This window comes from Nannospalax galili, unplaced genomic scaffold, assembly GCF_000622305.1.
Source record: "Nannospalax galili isolate Female #2095 unplaced genomic scaffold, S.galili_v1.0 scaffold10, whole genome shotgun sequence".
Lineage (NCBI taxonomy): Eukaryota > Metazoa > Chordata > Mammalia > Rodentia > Spalacidae > Nannospalax > Nannospalax galili.
In genome coordinates this window covers 5,426,804-5,452,820 of record NW_008331140.1, presented here as the reverse complement: position 1 = coordinate 5,452,820, position 26,017 = coordinate 5,426,804, and the positions used below count along the sequence as shown (strand labels likewise).

The 26,017-nt window shown below is 34.2% G+C and overlaps 1 protein-coding gene across 5 annotated transcripts in view; it reads left to right on the top strand.

Moving 5' to 3' along the window:
• Dach2 (dachshund family transcription factor 2) overlaps positions 1–26,017 on the top strand; it is a 597,198-nt gene that overhangs the window by 402,549 nt on the left and 168,632 nt on the right. For all 5 annotated transcript variants that reach the window (XM_008822462.1, XM_008822494.2, XM_008822484.1 and 2 more), the window contains one exon: positions 5,112–5,231. In XM_008822462.1, the coding sequence (XP_008820684.1) occupies positions 5,112–5,231 (120 nt within the window). The remainder of the gene's footprint in view (positions 1–5,111; positions 5,232–26,017) is intronic.

The following is a 26,017-nucleotide window of genomic DNA, read 5'->3' as shown; positions in this document are numbered from 1 at the left end:
TATATTTATGGCTATCAATGTCAATATATTAAGTGAAATAAGCCAGACACAGGACAAATATTACATGATGCATGGCTGCATCATGATGATTCTGTAAAATGCTCAAATTCTTAGAAGCACAGTTAGGTTTAGTATAAGCTTGAGAGAGCAGGAAACAGGGACCCCTTAGTCAATGGGCACAAAATTTTGAATATGTTTGGATTTAAAAGGCCTTACACCTGCAAGGTATTATTTATCTCTCCTCTCCTCCTCTGTCTACCCTTCCCTCATCCCTCCCCTGGTAAAGCACACCCATTTTTACCCTTGACAACACCTGTCTCTTATGGTCCCACCTCTCTTGAGCTCCTTCTTCCCCTTTATCCCCATAGTTCCTTATATAACACTCCCACACCACTCCCATTTAAATACCCCCATTTTTCTCATTTCTCCCTTGGAAGAACCTGTCTCTGACTGCTCTTCTCTCTCAGGTTCCTCTTTCCCTCTACCTCCCTGGTTCCTTTCCATTTTCCTGGCTCCTGCAGTTACATCAGAATATATACTGTATACTCACAAGTAAGGATTTGGTGGTAGAATCCACAAATGAGGGAGAACATATATCGTTTGTTTTTTCTGTGGTACTTCACTTAGTACAATATTTTCTATTTCTATCCATTTACCTGGAACTATCATGGTTTGTATGTCTTGACTGCGGAATAGAACTCCATTTCACAGATATACCACATTATCATTAACTCATCAGTTAAGGGACACTTATGTTGTTTCCACTTCCTAGCTATTGTGAAAAGAACAGCAAGAAATATGGATGCACAGGTATCTCTGCAGCAGAATGAGTCCTTTAGGCATATATCAAGAAGTGGTATAACCAAGTCATATGAAAGGTTCATTTTTATTTTTTTAAAGGCTTCTCCACACTACTTTCCATAGTGGTCGTATGAGATTGCAATCAAATCATCAGTGAATAAGCATTCCCATTTTGCCACATCCTTTCCAGTATTTTCTATAATTTGTTATCTTCATCTTATTAGTTCAAAAACCTACAGAAAATAACTGCACATGTAATATCTTTACATGAGTCCTTGAGTATATTTGAAGACTATATAACAAGAAACAGTGTCAGACAGGGAAAAGCTCCCTTTGCATTGCTGGTCAGGGTACTTCAAGAGACTCTGAAAATTATACAGGCTATTGCCACAGTCCTTTCTTGCCTCCCGACCTTGAAGGTAAGACTCTATTGCTGAATACAGGACATATATTAGACAAAAGATTTGGAGCAATGGAGTTAGAAATGACCTGGAAAACACCTCCCCTAAAGGCTAACTCTCATAGTATTAGAGAGCACTATACAAATTGCTAAGGGAGAATATCAGTCAATGGTCCAAATCCATCTTTAAAGCCTAATAACCCCAATAATGACTGGCACAGCAAACTATATTGGGACAGCCGTGGCACTTTTCTCTTGGGGTTAAACAATAGCTACTTAATTGGACCTAAAGCCCAGGTAACGAGAGGGAACTCATGTGAGGTACTATAAAAATAGTCAAATAAACATGGCTGGGGAGGTCATAGATATTAGAGAAAACCATAAGGCGGTCACATCAAATGTAATTTCTTAATATGTGCTAAATACAAATCCTTATATTTTCAAAGTATGCAAGTCATCACTCATCAAGGAAGCTTCTTTTGCAACAGATGGAGGCTATTACAGTGTTCTACAACTGGTCACACAATGTGATTAAGTGTCTGTGAAATGTTCAACCCTAAGCAATATGTACAATTGAACTTTGATACCTAAGACTCATGGGACACAGTGGAATAAGGGGAAGAGAGAATACTAATACATTTCTCATCTCTCCTCAGTGAAGCTCCCTCATGCAACAGAGGGCAATGGACCCAAGGCTCAGGGCCCATTGCATAAGAGGGGGCAGAAAGATTGTAAGAGTCAGGGGATAGGCTGAATGATTATATGGTAATAGCGTCCTATAGGCTCCTGGGATCTTGCTCATATGAGCTTGTATCAATGATGGCAACATGCACAAGACCCATGCAAAATCTAGCTGTCAAAAAATCCCTCATAGAACCATGGAAAAGGGCAGCAGATCACAACCTTAGCCAAAGAACTATTGGGCAGCTGATTAATACTGGGTCTTCTTTAAGAAACTGATTCTAAACAGGCTGATTGGACCCAGGTGGATGAACTTGCACTGACTCTATAGGCCTTAACATAAATGACAGAATGCATGAAATCTAGGTGGGGGGAGCTATGTGAGGGTGTCAATGGGGAAGGGGGGTATAAAGATGATTAAGAAGCTGTGTATGAAAGACATAAAAATTCAATGAAATATATTTAAAAACATACCCAGTTCTTTTTAGTAGATTGTTTATGTGATAAATAAAAATACCCTCAAGAAAAAAGAATAAATAAAATATTTTAAAATACATAAGCTCAAAAAAAACCTTCATATATTTGTTTTTTGCTGGAAGAGTAGAACTTATGTTGACTGTTCTTATCATAACCCGTGTCAAAAAAGTATTAGATGAAAAGAACCTTTATGAGGTAGGCTTAGAACAGATTTTACTGGTTTCCTTGGTCTATATTTCCTTCCAAACACATCAAATTGTATGCATTATATAACTATAGCTTTTTGCATGTTAGTTATATTTTCATGAACTATTTTAAGGAGATGAGTAGCACGTGAAATGACTTGATAAATATCTTTTAATTATACAAAAGTACTACATGTTGTTACTTAGTCAATAATTACAGGAACTACAATATTTGTACCTTTTTCCTGCAATGTTCGCTGAGCTTTGGATGTAGTACATGTGATACAGATGTCCCATTTATGACTGAGCACTCCACAGACTCATATTCTCTCCACATTGTCTCAATGAGAGTCTACATATTCGCTACCAAACAGGACATAAAGACACTCTTCTGATGAAGAATGAAAGCTGTACTAATTTATGGTTATAGAGATATATATTAAGAAGGTACTTTGAAACCACGTACATTTAGTAAAATAATAGTAGTGGATTCTCCCCCAGGATCTCCAGGGAGCTTCCTGCTATGGGTTCTTGGATAGATTTACTGTACCTGGCATGAATTTTCTATTGTGGAGGAAGTCATAATTCTAATCACAAATCAGTTGGTGGCCTCCATAATACTCATAAAACTGTTGCACCCATGGGCATATTTTTCCTGCTGGTTGGTACTCTAACTCCTAGGGTACACAGCTGGTTAACACTGTTGATAACTATTCTCCCCAAGGCAGCCTGCATAGGAACTTTCAGCACTCTGAAATCTAGCCAGCAGATATGAAACTTCTAAGTCAGTTACAGCTTGATTTCTCCATGTCTTATGACCAACATTTGTGATGTCTTAAGTGAAAGGGTCCTGCCATCAATTTATGGTGTCCAGGAGCAGTGAAAATAGCCAGCTGTTGGGGGAAACTCTTGGACCTTTGGAATAACTTGAGGGAGGAATTGTATCCCATACCTGGAATTGGGGTTTTATCCAAAAACGAGACAGAAAGATTGTAAGAGCCAGTGGTCATGAAGGACGGGAGCAGAACAGTATGTTCTTGACATGACAAGATGACAGAAATACATACATACATTATATGTATATATATATGAGATTTAAAAATTGTATGTTTTACTGCATTTTTGCGTTTTTTGTACAATGTAGTCCTATGGTATTTAGATCCTGTCCCATATCTGCACCTCTCCCCACTGACCTCCACCCAATTTAATGTATGTACTTTCACATATATACAATACAGCCTATAGAATCTGATTTATGCCTATAGAGTATGATTTCTGTGGATCCAATCACTGGGCCCACCGAGAGTTCCATTACTGTAGTACACTGTCTCTCCCTCTCCTAGCAGCCAGCAATTGCCAAAAGCTCCTTAGATTGGGTTGTGATTTATTAGCTACTTCCCCATGTCTATGCTGGAATTTTGTCTGGTTTGAGATTCCATAAGACTTGTGGATGATGTTCATTCTTTTGCTAAGAAATTATTCTATCTGTTTGAATGAAGATCTTCTAATAGGAATTATGTTTTCTTTCTGTAACAACCGATGCCTCCTTCACATTCCCCAAGTCATTATTTTGGGTACTAGAGTAGATTTCAATGTATCCTAAAATACTTTAACATCTGAAAGACACCCCACATATTCATCCCATACACTAGTATTCTATTATACAGAGACTTTTGCACTATGAATATAATTTAATAGAATTCCCTAGACTTGTTTGGAGGGCCTTGTTTTATTGTGGCTCAATCTGTTATTAACACCTGTAATAATACATATATTCTTTTATATTTTTAAAATATTTTCTAATATAGACTATGAGAAAGAGTTTCATTTTTTTCTGTTTGAAAATCCTCGTCTATATTCTATTATGTGATGTTTTTAAAGTAACTGTCTTACATTAGTGCAAAAAACAATGTAATTATAATACTGTGACTGGCAAAAGGTGGAATACTAGTTATTCATTAATTTGGTCTTTCAGTGTATTAAATACCAGGACAAGAAAAGGTACAGAGATGACCTAAAGCTTTTCTGTTTCCTCCCTATCACCTCTAAGCTGAATCCTCATAGGAAAGACATTAGAAATAACAAGAAAAATAGACTAGAATGCGATTAATTATAGCATTTCAGTGAGATTCTTTAATAATGTTGCTTTAGGTGGAAATTAGTATCTACTGAGTGGTTTAAAAATATGTCTTTTCAGTTACCAGAATAGGTTAAAACAAGTCTTCAATTATTTTTTCATTTTTTACAGTTAATAATTCCTTTGCAAACTGAATAGTGTGTACATTTGCAGTGCTTGACCTTTTTTCTACATTTGATTTCTCTGTGATTTGAATTGAGGAAGAGATCTATGTTCAATAATTTTTAGAGAATTTCAATGTATCTGTAAAAGACGGTATTATGAGTTGGAAATCATATTGTCAAATTGGTCATTGTTTCAACATTTATTTATTTATTTGTGGCTTACTTTTGCTTGTGCCATGTAGCATATTCTTTTTAAATAAATATTTCCAGATTTGAATATCATTAAAAGAGGGTCTCCATTTTAAAAGGAATGGTTCTGATTTTAGGTATAACAGCTGCAGCAATGGCTGAGGCAATGAAACTCCAGAAGATGAAGCTTATGGCAATGAACACTCTTCAGGGAAATGGGACTGAATCAGAGCCTGATGACCTTAATTCTAACACAGGTGAGTATTGTCAGCAGTCTCCCCCACACCAAAGCAATGTTTGCTAATTTATTTAGCGTGGAGGAAAGAGGAACAAAATAGAAGACAGTATTACGTATGCTTTGATTATAAACACGTTGGAAAACTCTTAGGCCTGTTGATAATGTGTACACTAAAAGTAGAAAATAATTGCACATTATAATGTCAGAATTCCATTTTAGAAATATTTATCTGTTTTTGTTTGTGGTAAAGGGTTTCCCTATATATTGCCCAAGCTTTCCTCAAATCCACACAATTCTCCTTCCTTAATCTTCCAGGTGCTGGGCTTATAGTCTGGCACCATCCTGCAACCTCATTTCTGTTTTTTTTTGTGGTGGAATTCTAAATTTTAGAGTATTAACCCTTGCATGTCTGTCTACTAAACAGTGCCCCATTCCAGACTCAAGCTAGATTTCGTACTCCATTGTTCTCAAAATTGTTTCCCACTGGAAGGCATGACTCAGATTCCAGACTGATTGTGCCAATCACTTCATTTGATAAACCATCTGTTTATCGGTGTGAAGGTGCTGGTGAAGTACAGGCGTTATAGACTGAGCCCAAAAAATAAAAAATAAAAAGGCAAAGTGTCAGCCCACGAGTTAAGGAATTGACAAAGAAGGAAAGATGAGAGAGAGAGAGAGAGAGAGAGAGAGAGAGAGAGAGAGAAATGCCTGTGGAGTGATAGGTGTTTGTTTATTCTACTGTATGATAATTTTACCTTGTCCTTAATTACAAGGTAGTTTTCAGAGTTCTTTGGAAGTATATGCTTGAAACAATCATCAATGTGGATAGATTAACAGTTGAGGTTTAATTTTAGTGAGAAATATCAAGGGGGAAACAATCATGGTTTCCAGAGCTTTAGGTTTCCAAGCTAACTCTGGAATTAAACTAAACATAATGCAGTAAGTAGATTGCTATCTCTATTTCTAAGATCCATGAAGCTCAAGGATGGTGTAACTTTATTTAGGATGGAATTGGGAAACTGGCTTAATGAGGAAAATATTTAATCAAATCAATATATGTGAAATGACCCTGACTTTAATAACGTGTGGATCTCCTTATGTACACGTGCAAGGTTCATGGCGAATTACTGACTGATAAATTCTTGTCATATACCAGCCAGTGGTGTTTACTCTATATGTGATTGGTAGAATCTAAAAGGAAATCAATGAAGTGTGCATATTTTATGTATCTACAATTGTTAGGCTTCTAACTCAAGTGATTCTTGCTAAAATCCTGAGCCAAAAATGATATTTCTAATATTTCAATGTTGCAGACCAAGAGAGTGGTTTACTTTGCCAGTTGTCATAAAGCTATTAAATTTCTGCATAAAATTTGATCTCATATTTGTTAGGCCAATATGTTACCCCTTCAGCCTTTTAGGTACTCTTAAATTTTGTGTTTTAAAAAGTTTTTTACTTCATCTAATCTTTGAACAAGAATATTTAAATAAGGATACAGAGAGAACTATTAATTTCTGTGTCTGAATCTCAAATCGTACTCAGTATTAAACTCTAAAGTGTCTTATATGTGACCAATATCAAACAAAAAGCCCCTAGAAATTTAACATTGTTTTGAAGGAATATTTTGAAATAATAAAATTAGGTATTTATGCAATAACTTGCATCTTGTGTATTCCAGGTATACTATTATGTAAATAATTTCTATAGAACTTTTTTCCCTTTATAATATGATGTCACAGTTTGAATGGTATACTGGCATCCTTATTTCCAAGGCTAAATAGTTGTTTTTCTTCTTTGACTATAATCTTCTCTTAAAATACACATTGTGATGACAGAAAATGTCAGATTTCCCTCTATGTTTGATGCTATATGGGGTGCTATAGAAGTAGAATACCCTAGTCACTGTAATCGATCATACACAGCTTACAATATTATTGTCTGTCTTTAGATGTAATAAAGGAGATCCATTTGCATTATGAATTTTCTGAGGATTTTCATAGTTTTTATAGGTAAACTATGTGACATATTACAAAATAAGAAAGTATAATTTCAAGTGCTGATATTATGGTAATTAAATGTGATTTTTTTTCATAATCTGGGAAATTACTGTCTTTGATATCTTTGGTACCCCTAACTTAGGATTTATACTTAGATCAAAGACTGGGCTGGATTTCTCATTTTTCAATTTTATTTTACTTTGTGCCTTCCAAGAAAAGAAAGAGATGGTCTTGATAAGGAAGATCAGAGTGAAAAAATTTTACAGCCTAATTACTAGTTATGGACATGATCTTCCTGGATGTTCGTGTTTCAGACAGAACTGGAAAACTGAACTGAGTCTTGGAGAATAACAAGATTTTATTTATAAACATGGTGGGTATTGTATACTTTCAGGCAAATGGAAGTCAATTAGTCCATTAAGTAATAATATTCAGTGAAGTTGATTAAAAGCTATCATATGAGGAAAACACATTCAATTTTTGCATCATTTATATGGTGACATAGATATGAGGATTGGATAATGAGCTAATAGACACTTTATATCTTTTTACTTGTAATTCTAGTGGTATATTTGAAATAACAAGGAAATAATAGACATTTCATAAAGGACACATCAGTAGGCATATTTGTTACTTAATTCACTCCATGAGGTTAGAATATTTTTTATATTTACTTAGCATCCACAATGTACGATGTTTCACCAATGAAAGGGCAAAGTATGAGTGCTCTGAAGAGAGAAAATATTAATCCATGGCTTTGAAATGATTGTGGTCCAGGAGAGAAGATATAGAACACACTAGTATAGAAGTGACTATAACCTGAGGTAGACCGTTGAAAGAGAAATATGGTACTATGAAAAATAGAACAAAGAAGAAATTTCTCTTTGTGAAGACACCAGTACAAGAACTTGAGTGTAGGATGCAGCATTCGAATTGTTGCTTCAAAGATGTTAGAATGAAATTCACAATTGGGATGACGTTAAGAGATGAGTTTAAATTGTCTGTACTAAGTTAAATTTCAGTGAACAGTTGTTTGTTTCACAAAGCCCTTGGATCACATCTCTTTACTGGATAAGAATAATAGATATGGCATTAGAAAATGTATTTGTTCACTAGAAAGATATTTGTATTTCTTTGTTTACATTTGTTCGATACTTTTCAATTTTCTTTATGTTTTAAGACAGTGTTTTACCTGTAGCAAAGGCCATCTGGGAACTCACAGGTTAGCTCAGGGTGGCCTCAAAAATCAATCTTTCTGCTTCACCTTCCAAGTCCAGGAATTTGCAAGCACTTGCCACCTGGCAGTTCAGAAAAATTTAATTAATTCCATTTTCCGATTAATTCTAGAACACCTATTGTTTAAAATCATATTGACAGTAATTTCTAAAATTAATTTTGTGGCTTCTATGTGTCTTGAGATACCTAAATCTAGCTGTGACATCCTACAGATGATGTTTGTAGGATAAGACACTGGAGAGAGTTCTTAGCTTGGTCTGATCAAAATTCATTTTATAAGGTAGATATCATACATAGGATAGAAGATGTATTCTAGTGATATCTATTTTTACCATATCTCTGGTAGATTTCTTGTTACTGTGGCCCTTTAAAAACTATTTGTATTGATTCTTGAGAAATTCATACAATATATTTTGATCATATTAAGGCTTCCCCCATCACCATCCTCTACCTTACTCTCCCCCATTTCATGTCATCAATTATTATTTTTGATATTCTTATTGAATTAAAAATTTCATGCATGTGTTTTGATCATATTTGGATCCACCTAGCCATCCTCACCTTATTACCTATTTGAATCCAAGTCTTCTATTATTATTTGTAGTTTTTTAAGGCCTATTGAATCTTATCTGGGTTTGTCTAATTCTCTTGGGTATAAGTCTGTATCTTGGAGTCTGGTCAACCTACCAGGTATCACACCAGTAAGGGAAACTGACGCGGCCTCTCCCAGCATCCCTGAAATGCCCAAAGATTCTCAGCTAAGGCCAGGGCTTCCTATTGACCTCTACTATCCATCCCAGGCCCAGGTCCGACTTGGGTTTTCACATTTCTTGTGTACACTCTTATGCTGTGGGTTCATATGTGCAACTACCCTGTGGTGTGCAGACAACACAGTTTCCTTGTATTCATCTACAATCTCTGCCTCTTGCAATCTTTATGCTCCCTCTTCTGCAATGATCCTTGAACCGTGGGAGGAAAGCGTTGATATAGATGTCTCATTTATGTTTGAGCATTCCTCATTCTCTTATTCTCTGCACATTGACAAGTTATATGTCTTTGTGTTAATCTCCATCTGCTGCAAGAAGAACCTCTAATGAGAGGCGAGAGATGCACTAATCTGTGGGTATAACAATAAGCCATTCAGAGTCCATTTAATACTATGTTCATTTAGGAGTAGGTTCTCCCCTATGTCCCGTGACATATCTAGCCCCGGATTCTTTGTCCTGATATCAGTATCAGTTATGGACTCCAACTTATGAAATGGACCTTAAATCTTTTATATGGTATTTTTAAAACCCATAACATACATGTCATTATTTTACCAGTGGGCATATTTTGCCAAGACGTTTGTTATTAAATGTCAAAGGATGCTTAGCTAGGAAAGGTTGATGATTACCTTTTTTTCTGTCAGTAACATGCATTGTACCTCCTAATACTATGAAAGTTAGCCAGCAGAGATGCAGCTTCCAGGTCAGTACCAGCTTGATTTCTTCTTGTTTGCTCTGAGACTCAAGTTGGCAGTGTCTTCAGCAATAGGGTATATGAACATAACATGTTAAATGTGCCCAATTGCATCTGATCTCAGTGCCATGTCCAATTTTAAATATGGATTTAAGTATCATCTCCTCAATACTCAAACACAGAAAAATATATAGAAATGTAGTATTTTCCTAAAGGGAATGAGGTCAATACCTGTGAATTTTGCTCTTAATACAAAACCACTTAAGTAGTATCAGAGTCCATATTCTATGATCTAAGGAAATTTCCAAACCTTTTGATACATCCTTAAACAAATAAGACACTGACTTTAAACTATAGAAAGCCTGTCTTGTTGAAAATTTTGAATAAATGTGGGTGGAAGGCTATTTTCCTGTGGAACATTCTAACACATTCTTTTCATTTTAATAGAATTTTTTTGAAAATTCTACAAAACAGAGTGAAATTTAAAACTAATAACATTAGGCCTTGAAAGAACAGGCAACTATAGATACTAGAAGATTCTTAGACAAGATCAGCATTTTGTCTTGTGAAGACAGACCTACAGTTTCTTTGATTCATTGAGATTAATAGCTCACATAATGATTACACCATGACTTTGCATTAAGATTTCTGCACAAATAACAACTTGTTCGTGTCTCATTTAGCTCCAAATGAGAAATTCTGTGTTTCATTGTTTTAGGAAATTAGTCTGTGTATTATTGCTCCCGAAGTTCTATAATTAATCATGAAATGTTGTGACTATAGTTTGTGGGAAATAGAATGTTTGAATAATTATAATTTTAGCTATCAAATCACAATTGTAGTTATATAGCCCCAAGTCTTTTAAGATTTTAACAAGGACTTCAAGATATTCTCCTTTACATTTCAAAATGCGTGAATTACATTTGACTGTGTTACTTATTTCAGGAAAAACTGTGCACCATACCTCTGGAGAGTCTAAGACGATAACCATGTAAATCATCCTTTGAGTCCACACTTTTTCTGACTTTTATCTTGGTTTGCTTCTGTGCAGCAGATGTTGAAGATTATACCTTTCAAAAATCACAGTTTGTCCTGGAAAAACAAAATAGGTAGGGCTGATTAACTTCCAAAGTTCAATTAGAAAATCCCATGATTACCTTTCAACAGAACTTTTCCAAACACCTCATTAGATATGGCACAAGATGTTTCTAGAGAATCAAGTGAAGCCTGCTTGCTTTTATTGGATCCTGATGCCAGCAACTATTTCTAGAAGGATTTTCTCATGCCATTATAAGCTTTTACACTTCTATACATCTTTCTTCAGTGCATATAGCACCTTAAAAGCAGTATAAACAATGTAATGTAGTAGCATTTGATACTGAAGCATTGCCATGTCTATTCTTAGTATTGAAACAGTGAACTGTAAGCTTTTTCTGTTTAAGTGCTGTTAAGATCCATTTGTTTAAAAGCTAAGTCTAAGTATCACTTTTCATCAGAATGAATAATTTAAAATAATGTAATCTTTCCTTTTAAATTTTTGGCCATCCTATAACTCTTCTACCCTTTCTTCCTATTTACTCTCTTTTCTATCACCACCATTTAGGATATTATTCCAAAATATAGAACTCAACATTTAAGGGGTGAGCTAATCAATGTTGAATGCACTCTCTGGGTTCTTATATTTTATACTTCTGTACTATCCTTGCGTTTTTAACATTTGTGCTATGTATGTTGCTCTAGTACAGTTTTGTTCTATGATATTGCATAACTTTCCCCCCTCTCTTTGTATTAGTTAAAATGTAGCAGGTAGGGACTGTTATACTACCTTTAATTTATGTTTTTCACTTTCATGATTCTTTAATAGTCCTGGTTGACACCCATCTTGTGTTAATTGTACTTATTGATGAATGCCGTCCTGAATTTACTGATCTCATAGCCTACTATTAATTTCTTACAAGGTCTTAGATTTAGTGCTGTCACCAGATTCTGAATCCATTTCTGAAGTTTTACGTCCATGTTGTTTATTTGAAATGTGACTCTGTTCATGATAGAAGTATTTTTTCCATGATATTAATATTTTGACTTCCCTGGGCATGTGGGAGTCTTTTAGTATTGTAGTCTTAATTTGACATTGATCCATTGTGACCACCTTTGAACGCCCTTTTATTTTTACTTCTTGGGTACTCTCTACAGGTATGTGACCAGCCTCAATTTTCAGTTTATTAATGAGTCAGTTGTTTTTACTGATCTCAAAACCTTGATAAAGCCAACATAAATTGCCTCTAATGATTCCCATATATCTCTCAAGTTGTCATTCTGTTACAGAAGGGAGATTAGATTGGCCTGACAAGACTTGATCTTTATTAAGTTATTGTGAGTTTTATCCAGTGTGCTAAAGCATTTAGAAATTGAGTTTGTAGCATCTTACACGACACATGTGCGATCCTTACAGGCTAAATTTAAGGAGATGAAAATTAGCATAAGAGAAAAATGTAAACAATAGTTTTTTAAGTTGGTGCATATTTTCTGTACATGGTATTGAGTTTTACGAAGACATTTTTTTCTACAAAGATTTTGAGCATATCTTAAAAATGCTCTCCACTTTCCTACTCTCCTTCCCATTGGTCTCATTTATTTCCTTAGACAGTTTCACTTTATTATAACCGTGTTTTATATACATACATTAGTTTATGTAACTACATAAAATCTACTTAGATTCCTCAAACTAGAAAAAATGTATTTCTGAAACTGACTTAATTTGCGTAATATGATAATCTTCAGCTTATGCAATAGTTCTTAAAACTGGGGCAAATAACAAGCTATATATTTCCTTCTATAAATCATATGAGGAAATTATTGTAAATTTGTTACATTAATGGTATTTTGTAGGTTGTGTTCATAAGTGGATTTTATGATCAGTAGCAGTGTATTTTATCATTCCAAAAATATTCATGAATTGGTACTTGACACTTCTTGGTAAGAAAGACCTGATCTTCTTTAAGGCAGTGACTCTAGATAGGCTGATTAGAACCCAATGGATGAAATTGCACTTAGGGAAGTCTGGAAAAACTAACTTGATTCTGTAAGCCTTAACATAAATGACAGAATGTATAAAATCCAGTGGAGGGGGCCATGAGAGGGTATCAAGGGAGAAGGAGGTATAAAGGTGATTAAGATGTTGTGTATGAAATATACAAATGTTCAATAAAAATATACAAAAAAGTAAATTAAAAAGTCAATATCAATTTTTCTATTACACTTCCAGATTTCAAAGACAGAAAATCAGCAACATTTCACTGCAACTCATTTTTGACTGATAAATCTTTTGTTACCCAACGTATGTATGTATATAAAATAAGTACAAAAATCAAATATTTACTGTTAATAATCTTTAAAAATCTACCTTAAGTCAATTTGCTAGTACGAATATAATTTTACCATTTAATAAATGCAACATAAAATTAAGATACTGAGTTGGATATGATCATTTTTACATGCAGAATTGATTTTGGCTACCTATTCATTACCACAAGACATAGAGTGTGTTTAATGTTTTTCAGATTTAGGCCATGTTTTCTTTTAGAATCATCAATGCTAAGAATACCAGTTTTTTAAAGTGGTATAGAACAGCAGAAACACTTTCAGGATCACTTCGGAAATTATTAGAATATGTGACCTAATCTCTAGTCAAAATTCAGTTATTTTTTAATCAATTGAATTTTTTTAATTTAACGTATACATACAATGTATCTTGGTCAGATCCACACAGTCTCCTTGCAACCTGCTTTCCCAATGCCCCCAACATATTTCTCATTTCCCTCCCAAATTCATGACTTGGTTCTTATAAATGAACAAGTCCAAATTTAGCCATCCATATGTGTATGTCAGTGGGTCAATTTCATAGATGTGTATAATGCATCCTACTACCCTGGTCAACCCTCTCTCTTCTCTACAAATATCTTTCATGACATTTTGTTTTACTTCATGAACCACTGAATTTAAACAGGCAATCTGTGAGACCATTCCTTGGAAGTATGCATTGAAAGCTGAAGAACTCAACAGTGTGTACATAAATGAAGATTAATGATGTTTTTAATTGACCTCAAGTCAGCAACTCAAATAGCATTTTTAAAAATCAAACTTTCTAACACAATACATGTAAAAGATATATTGATTTAATACTTACACACTGAGTCATTGTTTTCTGTTAGTAAAATGTTTTGTTTCTATAGGAAGTCTCAGCCCTTGCTGAAGATCTATTGGCAAGTGATAGATGCTGAGAAAGGAAGAGTCAGTTTTCTTTAATGGTATGACATCTGATACTTTGACCACCTTCCAAGACATAGACCCACACCCAGGAAAAATTGGGAAACACAGATTCAACATGATAGGCCTTTAAGACAAAAAAGACTAATAATAATAGAGGAGATAAAGTCAGGAGGGAGTAGTAGTAATATGGGAGTTGAGAGGACGGAAGCAATCTGACTCTAATGAAAATCAATTTTATATACATTGAAACATTTCAGTTAATTTAAATGATAACCCTGAATCATCCAAGCTGAGGTGTTTTAGGCAGGGTTCTGTTGCATCACTTGGCAGGATAGATATGCTATACAGTGCAAAGTCCATATGTTGTGTTTTTAGAATGATAGGTGTAGTGAATTCAGTTGATGGAAAACAAAACACCTCAACTTCACTATACGTTTGATTTGAATGAAATTTTGGTAGCTGTGCATTGAGAAGAAACAGTTAAAGAAACCAGAATCTATAGGATATATTAATTTTTAAGGATTTGCATCTCAAAAGAATACATGTATCAGTAAATTAAAATAACCACCTTTTTATTCTTTAGACAATATTGTTAGGTAAGTGTGGGAACATCATTCTTTATTTAATGGATTTTCCTTTATAGAGAATATATTAGCACAACAAATTTGAAAATAGTCATATTTTATAAATTTGAATTCTGTAAGATTCTATCATATTTGGATATAACGAGTATGGTAGTTAAAAATGTGGTCTGTATATGCAATGAAAGTAGTATCTTCAAGTTTAAAAAATACTTAAATTCAAATTGAATGATGTGAAAAGTATCTGGCATTCTGATTTTTATGAATTTTACTGTTGGGTCATTCATATAACATAAGCTCCAGTATTTGGTGTGTAAAATTTAGTGCACTTAGTACATTTATAGAAGTAGACATCTATTACCATTATCTACTTCCAGAATTTTTATATTGCCCATAGCTATTACAATACAGGGCCCACCTATGATCCCTTTCCCTCAGCAACAGGAAACAATGATGTTTCTAAAGCATGCATTTTTCTGTTGAATATGCTTAGTCTATATATTTAATATAACTGAAATCATCCAGCACATAATCTGTACTACAAACTTATTTTGATTGTAATATAAAAATTTGTTCATAATATATCATGTATCCAATCTTAATTCTTTCTTTTTTATGCCTTAAATAATAGTTTATCAAAAAAGGATACCATGGTTAATATTGTCATTGGCTATTGCCAAGAATACTGTGATGAACATTTATGTTCATATATTTTAATGTAAGACATGTGTATTTATTGCTTTTGGCTATATCCCTAGAATTCCTGGGCTAAACAATAGCTTTGCATTTCATACTGAGAAGATACAGTTTCTTTAAAGGGAAACAACACTTATTAACATTTCCAAATTGCATTTTGTGGGCTATGCACCCTCAAATCGGTTTCAAAATTTAGAATTGCATTAATTATGCATTTTCTAGACACTCTATAGTCTATGAATCTTTACAAATTTTGTGATATTTTAACATTATAATTGCCTTTTATAGATACAAACTGATCTTTCTTAGGAACAAAATCTCCAGTGCGCCCAGAAATTTTAAGAAGCACAAAGGTTGTAACATTAAAGAAAATTTAAGGGGCTAGAGAGTTGGCTCAGCAGTTAAGAAACTGGCTGTCCTTGCAGAAGACCCGGGTTCGAATCCCAGCACCCACATGGCAGCTTACAACTGTCTGTTAACTCCAATTCCTGGGAATCCAACAGCCTCTTCTGTTCTCTGCGGGCATTGCACGACATGGGTGTACTTACCTACCTTTAGGCAATACACGCATAAAACAAAATAAAAATAATAAATAAGGCCGGGCGTGGTGGCGCACGCCTTTAATCCCAGCACTTGGAAGGCAGAGGCAGGCGGATCTCTGTGAGTTCAAGGCCAGCCTGGTCTACATAGTGAGTTCCAGGGCAGCTGGGGCTACAGGGAGACCCTGTCTCAAAAAGACCCAAAAAAAATTTTTTTAAAGAAAATTTAAGAGGTGAAATGTGGTAGCTGATGTAAGGAATGTGGACCTAACCTCTGAATTTTCCAAAAATTGTTATACTATATGCCTTACAAAAGGTTATTCACAGAAAGTGTCACTGAAAATCAATAGTTTTCTACATAAAACTCTCATGGTGTTTGTTTGACTTTCTAAACCCTAGTTGGTAAAAGAATAATGAGGTAGGATTGTTTAGATGTAAAAAAGAGTAGAAAGGCAATACTAGCTCGAACAAAGTCATTTCTGTTTGACCCCAAAGGTTGAGATGTACAACTTTTACAAATATTTCCTGTAGAAATACTATGAATAGAGTTGAAAGGAGAAAACAACAAGTAAATCCACGGCAGATTTTCACTGACTGAACTTGTGATTCAGGCAAATTTTCAAAGAAGTTACTATATCTTGTTAAGGTATTCCTTTGTCTCTTGGCTTACATGGAGAATGAGACCTGAATCTTAAATCTTAAAGAGCCATTTCAAATTAAGTGTTGCACCAAATATTATATACATATTCATGTATTATTTATGCATATATAATGTATATTCATTACCTATATATAAAGGTGTCACTTAAAAAAAGGATAATTATTATATATCTAGTTACCGTAACTTGATATGGGTCAATTTATTAAATGTATTTTTGTTTAGGTTCTATTAGCAAATAAATACATAGTAAGATGAATTGAAGAGGAAAATATTCCTAATGTACTATAGAAAACCACATTAGCTTTCTGGGAATATTATTGAACATACATTCTAGGAACCAATAATCAGGACACTAGTTCACAGTGAAAGAATGCAATAGAAAAATTTGACATGCCAAGGTGGATGGGGGGAATGTCTTGGGTCCCACTAAACATGAAGAATTATAGGAAATTAATGGATGCCAAGTGAAGGAGGATAGGTTTTCTTCAGGGACTATCCCTGAGAGGTTATCCAATTCCAATATAAAAATTTAATGTTAAAATCCATGTAGGAAACATTTATTTTAGTCATGTGTGTTAGTTTTGAGTTTGAGGAATTTGATTAGGTATACATTCTCAGCTACCTTGTTTTCTTTAATCCATTAATATAAGACAGTCCCTCAAAACTGTACTTATATAAGATGATTTCATGCACTTTAGGAAATTTCAGTTTTTATGTAATTCCCAACTTTCTTTGGATGAGTCTAGTGCAAAGTATAAAGTTAATGTCAAAGATCCCAGGGTATTGTAATTTTCATGCTTACTACAATTAATTTGTGCCTTAATGTGAATGAATGTTTGAGAGGTAATGCCGAGGAGAGGAGAGGGTTCCCTGGACGGAGGCTAAAAAAAATAAGGATTCTGAACAACCAGGAGAACACAACACTATTAGGTAGCTAAGCCAAAGTTTTGCTAGTTTAAAGTTTGATTTTTTTTTCCTTTTCCTACATTTTATTGAATTTTTGAGGCTTTCAAATAATGCATCTTAGTCATATTTAGACCCTCCTTTCCTAACTATACCCTACCATATTTGCCCCACTGCTGGATTTTATGCATTTTGTCATATATGTTAAAGGCCTATCAAGTTGAGTTTGTATCCCCAAATGTCCCTCTCTCTGAATTCATCCACTGAAGCCTGGTCAGGCTATCTAACATCACTCCCTTAAAGAGTACCAACTCCTTTTCACCCAGCAGTGACTAGTTGCCAATAGTTCCTCAGCTAAGGTTGGGACTTCTTGCCTATTTCCCCACTTCTATTCTGTATTTTTTGTCTGGTTTGAATTGACATTGGTCTTGTGCATGCTCTCAACATTGCTGGAAGTTTATATGAGCAAGTTCCCAGAAGCTTGGAAGGCTGTTTCCTTGTGGTCATCTATCACCCTTGGGTCTTATAATCTTTCCACTTCCTCTTTTTCAATGGTCCCTGAGCCTTGAGTGGCAGAGATTTAATATATGAATCCTATACTGGAACCCACACTCTGCAGTCCCTTATTCTCTACATTTGCCAGTTGTGACTTTCTGTTTGCAACTCCACCAGAAGTAACTGAGTGTTGCCTTTTCTCCTGCATCCATGTCAGAAATTGCTGTCATTTCTTCTCTTGATCTTACCCATTCTAACTGGGGTATGATGAAATGTTGAAGTTTTTCCCATTTTTAACATTTCTGAGTTTTTGTCCATTTCATATAATACAGCTTAATCAAATTTAGACCTTCTTTCCCTTTCCCATGCCCCATAGGACCTCCACAGCACGCCACTAATCCAAGAAGTTTCTTTTTGCAACAGATGGATGCAATTACAGAGTTCCACACCTGGTCACACACAGAGAATATATGCCTGAGAAATACCCAGTTCTAAGTGGCATATCTAAAGTGAAAGTTCTATACCTAAAGCCGCTGGGATATGGAAAAACAGGAGTAGAGAAAATATTAAAGTGGTTTTAATTTTCATTTCCCTATTTACTAAGTAGGCTGAACACTTTTAAGGTGTTTCTTGGCCATTTTTACTTCTTCTCTGAAGATCTGGTAAAATTCTGCTATGAAATCATGTGGATCTTGACTTGTTTTGATTGGGAGGCTTTATATCATTGTTTCTATTTCCTTCCTTTTATGGGTCTGTTTAAACTGTTGATCTCTTCTTGATTTAAATTTGTTGGATCCATGTAGTATAAAAATGTGTCCATTTCTCTTAGATTTTCTGATGTGATGGACTGTAAGTTTTTAAAGGATCCCCTTATAATGTTCTCAGTCTTTCAGTATCGTCTGTGTTACTTCCCATTCTTGTTTGATTTTGTTGATTTGGATTTGCTCCTTCTTTTTTTGCTTAGCTGGGCTAACGGTCTATAGATTTTATCATTTCAAAGAAGAAGCTCTTAGAATTATTGATTCTTTGTGTTGCTTTGTTTATTTCTATTTCATTTATTTCACTCTAGTATTTATTTTTTATTTATTCCTGTCTCTGGGGTATGGCTTCTGTTTGTACTTGCTTTTTTCTAATTCTTTAATTGTACCATTAAGTCACTTATTGTGCTCTTTCTGAATTTTTAAGTAATTACTTATAAATTTCCCTTTTAGGAGTGCTTTTAATGTATCCTAGATGTTTTTTTCTCTCTCTGTGTGTATCTCTCTCTGTGTGTATGTGTGTGTGTGTGTGTATGTGTGTGTGTGTGTGTATGTGTGTGTTATCATCTTCCCATAGTCCCAGGATAATTTGTTCTGTGATTTCTTCTTTGACACATTCATCATTCAGGAGTGTGTTGCTTAATATTCTTGAGTTTGTGTAGATACTTGAGATTCTTTTGCTGATGATTTTGTTTTATTGCATTGTGGTCTGATAGAATACATGGAATTATTTCAGTTTTTGGTATTTGTTGAAGTTTGTTTTGTACCCAACTATGTGGTCTATTTTAGAGAAACTTCCATGGGCTGCTGAGTAGAATGTGTATTCTTTGGTATCCTGGTGGAATATTCTGCAAATGTCTGCTAGATGTAATATCATTTAATTAAGATACATTTCTTGTCTGGCAGAACTGTCTATTGGAGAAAATGTGACATTGAAGTCACTCAGTATTACTGAGTCGTGATTAATCTGTGTCTTGAATTCCAGTATTAAGAGCTTGGTGAATACATTATCATGATTTTTATGTCATCTTGGTTGGTTTTTACCTTGATCAGAGTGTAGTAACATTCTTCATCTCTTCTGATTAATGAGAATTTGAAGTCTATTTTTTCAGAATATTATGATAGCAACTCTTGCTCTTTCTTAGTGACGTTTTCTTGGAATACTTTTTCCATCCTTTCATCCTAAGGTGGTGCCTGTCCTTGGAGGTAAGACACATTTGTTATAGAAAACAGATGGACTTTATTTTTAATGAGATCAAGTGACCTGTGTGTTTTTCTTGGATAATTGAGGTCATCGATATTTAGAGTTATCATTGAAAGGTGTGTATTGTTTACTTTTATTTTGTCTTGTGTTTGCATTCTTAGTCTTATTTTGTGTTTTCTTCCTTTATAACTCATTTGGTTTCTTTCTGTAAATTCTTGCATGTGGGCATTTCTTTCTTTGGTTTTTCATTCTACTTCAAGTAGTCTCTGGTTTGGTGGACTTGAGTTATTTCTGCCTATTTGTATCATGGAAGACACTTCTTTCCCATTGACTATGATAGACAAGTTTTGTCAGAAAGTATTCTGAGTTGGCATCTATGATCATTTAGAACATGGACTATTTCACTCCAGACTGTTCTCGCTTTTTTAGTTCATTGACATGTCAACTGTATTCTGATGGGTTTCCTATTATATGTAACTTGCTGTTTTTCTCTTGAAGCTTTCAGTACCCTATCTTTGTTCTCTCCATTTAGCATTTTTACTACAATGTTCTATGAGGAGTTTCTGTTCTTGTCCTGTCTAATTGGTATTCTGTGTGCTTCTTGTATTTGTATAGATATGTTTTTCCTTAATTTAGGGAAGTTTTCTATTGTCCTGTTGAATATCTGGTCAAGGCCATTGACCTGAGATTCTTCTCCTTCCTCTATACCTATGACATATAGATTTGCTCTTTTCATGGTGTCCCACATTTCTTGCACATTCCATTCTTTTCTTTCAATTTTTTCATATTCTTTGCTTGAATGGTCCAATTCTTCAACTTTGTCATCCAGTCTTCATATTCTGTTTTTCATTTCATTCTTTCTGCTTGTGAATCTTTCTCTTATTGTTTCAAATTTGCTCATTGAGACTTTCAATTCCTTCCTCACTTCAGCTTGAATTTTCTTCAATTTTTCTATCTTTTTTTCAATTTACTTTTCAGTTCCTGAATTCTTTGTCATTTCATTCAGTAGTAAATTTGTATTTTCTTGATCTCCAGTAGGGAGTTTGTTCCTATTCTATTTGTGTTCTTTGAGCTGATTTGTGTGTGTGTGTGTTCTCTAAACTCACTGAGTTCTTTGATGATGTTTATGTTTGTTATTCTAAATTCTGTGTCCTTGGGTTCCTCTCGGTGTTTCTCATTATAGGAGTGGTGGGTTTGGTGGGACATATTATCTTGGTCTCTCATATCCTTTGTGGTTTTGCATTGTGATCTTGACATAGGACATTCTTTCTTTTTTGCTTTTGTGTCTCCACTGAAATTTTAGCCTGCCTTTGTTTAGCTTAAGTTTGGTTCTGCTTTTGTTTTGATGTAACTTGGTTGTTTTTTGATCAGGTATAAACATTTAGTTGGTCAGTGTTTCAGGTTCTTACTTTTGAATTTATAGTAACATAACATGTTGATTGCAGGTTGGCCAGTGAAGATCAATCCATCAGTGTGAAGGGGCCTAGGCCCAATTTGAAGCTATGGGGATCCAGTGTCCTGGTTCTTACAAGCTAGTTCAGAACTTTCAAGTGGGAAGAGTAGGAAGTTTCACATTTATTTCATTCTTTTGTAAACTTACAATATTTGATGACAGTATTCATTAAATTTTATTTAAAAGGATGTATTTCTCTCATTAGTCAAAAATATGGTTGTTACTTCGCAATGGTTAATGTCAACATGCACTTTGAGCTCAATTCTCTGTGTAATGCACATTCACAAGAGGTCGCTTTGTGTATATGTATTCAATTGTAATTTTTTTCATTTTGTCACGAATGTTATATGTTCATCCTCTACAAGATCATTATAATATCCTAATATTACCTTAATTACAGAAATTCTCACAGAATTCCCTAGAAACCCCTGGGGCTTATCTGTAACTAATCTCCTTTAACTAGGAGTCAGAGTGTCTTTTTATCCAGATGCTCAAAGTTTGTATTTTATGGGGAAACACTATCTATAAAATATGCACACTTTATTATGAAAATAGAGTGTAAATGCCCTTCCTTCAAACTTTTTGTCTCCTAGACTGGTTTCTTCTGAAAAATAATCAATGCAGCATCAATACATTGCACTGTCAAGAGTATATTATAAAAGCCTGACCAAAGAGAACAAAACATTTGTTTTCTTAATGTAGAGCCTAAAGTTAGTAATCATGATTTAATAATCAAGCTTTTATTTTCCCAGGAGAAATATCGAACAGTTCTAAATATTTTAGTGATATTTATTTAACAACTTCACCAGCTTTGAGTAAGACCTTTCCTAGAGAATGAGATGTTGTACTGTTAGGTACTTGTTTACTATTTGAATAATCAAGAAGATGTGGGAAAGTGTCTTGTTCTAAAGTTTTATTGTTGTGGCAACAGTTTTCTGACTCTACTTTCAGATTTTTCTCATAAATGCATACATCTTTCACAGTCTGTTTAAAAATGAAACATATGTCACTCAAAGGAATATTTAAGGATCCATCAAGAAGGGAAATAGATGTTGAGTTAATGGAATGCTTTCAAGGCAATTCAACATCATAAACAACACTGAAGCAGAATTGATATTTTTGCACTGACGTATTAAAGAAAAGCCTATGATTACCAAACTAGCAGAAGCAAGAGGATGCTGCTTAAGTTAAAAAGACATGTGCAGGCAAAGATCAATATTGTAACCATTCGTGTTGTATATGCATCATGAATATGTAGCTATTGCATCATCAGCATTTTTCAGCTAGTCTTTTTTTTTTACTTTCAAGTGTTTTGAAAGGCAAACTAAGTAGATGTTTTATTCCAAAAAGGACAGATATCTAAGCTGCTATTTTAGTGTTTGAATAAAGCTGATGAGAAAAAAGTTGTTTTTTATTTTTTCCAATTTTTTCCAGGAATGTTTCAGATTTGTTAGAGTAGGTATTATTTTTAAGCTTTCATCCTGTGAAAAAATACTTTAACCTTTTCTTTAAAACAAACACAAGGAAACACTTTGTATTCTTGATTTGAAAACACCATTGCTACAGTGAAAAGGTAACATGCTGAGATATTAATAGTAAATATATATATATATATATATATATATATATGCATACATGTAGGAACATTTTAATTCTATTGAATACACTAAGGAAGCATCTCTCTAGTACCATCTTGCCACAGTGTAGGTCTTGATCTTCTCAAGTGTTTCTGTTACTAGACAAATGTCAAAGAAGAAACAAATTGTCAAAAATAAATTCAGTATCTTCCTTAAGTTACACATTTGAGCACTAATAAATAATCAGGGTTACATATAATAAGGTTTTACTTTCCTTTTAGACTACTGAACCTAGTGTGCTTTATATCTACTGGTGCATCCAAACTTTCTCAGTACTACTGTAATGCCCTTAGGATGATGTCATCTAGGACTGCAGGAACAGATTTTTTTTTTTTTAATTTCAAGAATAAAAAAGAAAAAAAAAACAAGATCTCAGCACTAAGATAGATTATATTGAAATCAAAAGCACACACACAGATATCAGAACACACAAAGAGACAGTCTACTCAGTCTGAAAGGGGACCACGAGCTTGTGTCCAATGTGCATGGAAGGGCTGGATGTTTATATGTTTGGGAATGTGATGAGTTTTCTTTCTCCCTTGGAATTGGTTGTGTTGGGTTATCCCAGGGGACTGAGTAATCTAGAAAAAAGACATGGTTTCTGCCACAGGAATGCTCTCTTTAGAAATTCAAAAGTCCCTTTAAACAGTTGTCTCCAGTGGGTTTAGAGGAAGCACACTAAGCCTTTGTCTTAGGCTGGGAGAAGAATGAGGAAAAGCACATTGATCTACCTAGAACCTCCTATTCCTTGTGTGTATGCTGCCACACAGCACTTATCAAAAAACTTTTGCTGAATATTAGCTCTTATTATGGGTAGGGAGAGAAAAGCCATATAATCAAATAATTAAGAGAAATGGAGAGCAGTTGCAATAGAAACAGAAAATCACATTTTGGGTTTCATTTGCATTTTTAAAACGGGTCATAGAAGCTAAGTTGCTGGAGTGGGTCCAATTTAAGGCTAATTCTTACTTTGTAGGAAAACGGCAATCCTTCTTGTGATTTCCACTGGAAATAAAGAATAGAGGAAATTTATAAAACAAATAACATCTATGTTTTGTGGTCTCTAGCATTTCTATGGAGAGACAGGCAAGTATCTATATTACTGTGACATATCATCAATTTTTCCATCAGTGAAAAAATCATTTTTCATTGAAAATCTTTAAGAATAATTCAGGATACATGAAGTCTCATTTGCATGTAAAATAAGTGGCTATCCCTATTACTCTGGTTGCAGAAGAGTGGGGGTTTATTTTTAGATACAAAGATGAGGGTGATGATTTGCTTCAGAGATTATAACTAAATTTCAAAAGCAACACTCATGTGATTTTATTGTAAATTATTCATTTATTAGAATGCACACATAATAAGAAACACTGAATTGATATTTAGTGATTCAGAAGAGTTCATGTTAAAGAAATGGTCCCTGGTCCTAAACCCCTTTCAACAGAACGTATTAATATATTGGATTTGCCAATATTTATAAGACAATTAAAACTCAATTGACAAGTCATCTGTCTCTTTTGCTTGTAGGACCAAATCTACTACATTTATGTCTATTACTCATCTTTTCTCAGTTCACAAGAGCTATAATTTTCATGTGTTGTATGGCTTAAAGTAAAATTAGCAGGAATCTTAAATTTTTCTTTGAATTATCCTGGCATGATGGAGCACACCTTTAATCCCAGCACTTGGGAGGCAGAGGCAGGTGGAGTCTGTGATCTCGAGGTTAGCTTAGTATACATAGAGAGTTCTTGACCAGCCAGGGATGAGGGGAGACCCTGTCTCAAAAAGACAAAAAACAAGACAAACAAATAAAATAAACCATTTATTTTGATTACAAGAGTCTAACTTTCCATAAGAAAAATAATGATTAAATGAAATTAAAGAATCTCTTTAGCTTAGTCACTCAGCAGTGCTTCAGGGTATAGTGTTGTTTGGATGCATTAATATTAATGGGAATTGCATGCACCCATTGAAGGAAAGAATGAGAATTGCATGCACCCATTGAAGGAAAGAATACACATTTTTCTTTGTATTTCAGCCATTTAGAAATATTTTAGTTTCAAATATACTTGATTTATCTAGTCTGAACCTTCCTTGCATTCTAAAGAGCAGCAGTCTGTTTTACTAGCCAAAACATAGCCTTAGTGAACCAAAATTACCTACATACTTTTTTTGCATATAAGCTTTATTGTTCCAAAGTTACCTTGAAGTATGAGGAAGATGTTTTTGTAGAGCACACGAAAATACGCCCAAGCACCAACGAAATAATAAAGAATAACTTTGGTGATTTCTAGATATGTTTACAGAATAACTAAATGCCACAAAACAACAACAACAACAACAAAATAAAAACAAGTAAAGCAAATTACCATTTAGAATGAAGCATTTTCATGTCTATCACTTTATTTATCTTTTGAAAATGTAGAGTCTCTGAGTACAAAGGTCTAAATCATCAAAGCTTAAAAGACAGAGGTGCAACATGAACTAATCTTCACTTCTCCCCTATCTTCTTACAGCAGCACTAATGGAAATGTATTTTGTTTAATGACTCTGAAATCCTGTTTGTAATTAGATGTGGGAATTGGTCTTACTTTGTAACAGATGATGCTGGAATAATAATATGAGAGAAGCTACACTGAGACCACTATCCTCCTAAATCTATATCATTTTTCATTTTATTGACAGGAGATGTGTTCAAAGAACAAAGAAATTGATTTTAAAAAGGAGGAAAACAAGATTTAATAAAAATTTTCAATCTGAATATTTTAGTATGACTTCCAATATACTATAGTGGTAAAGGAAAGAGCATGCACCTTGTTTTTCATTTTAGGAAACAAGTTTTAATTTTGTTGTTTTATTTCTGATAATGATCTTTGAATGCTACTGCAAAGACTAGGTTAAGTTTAATTAAA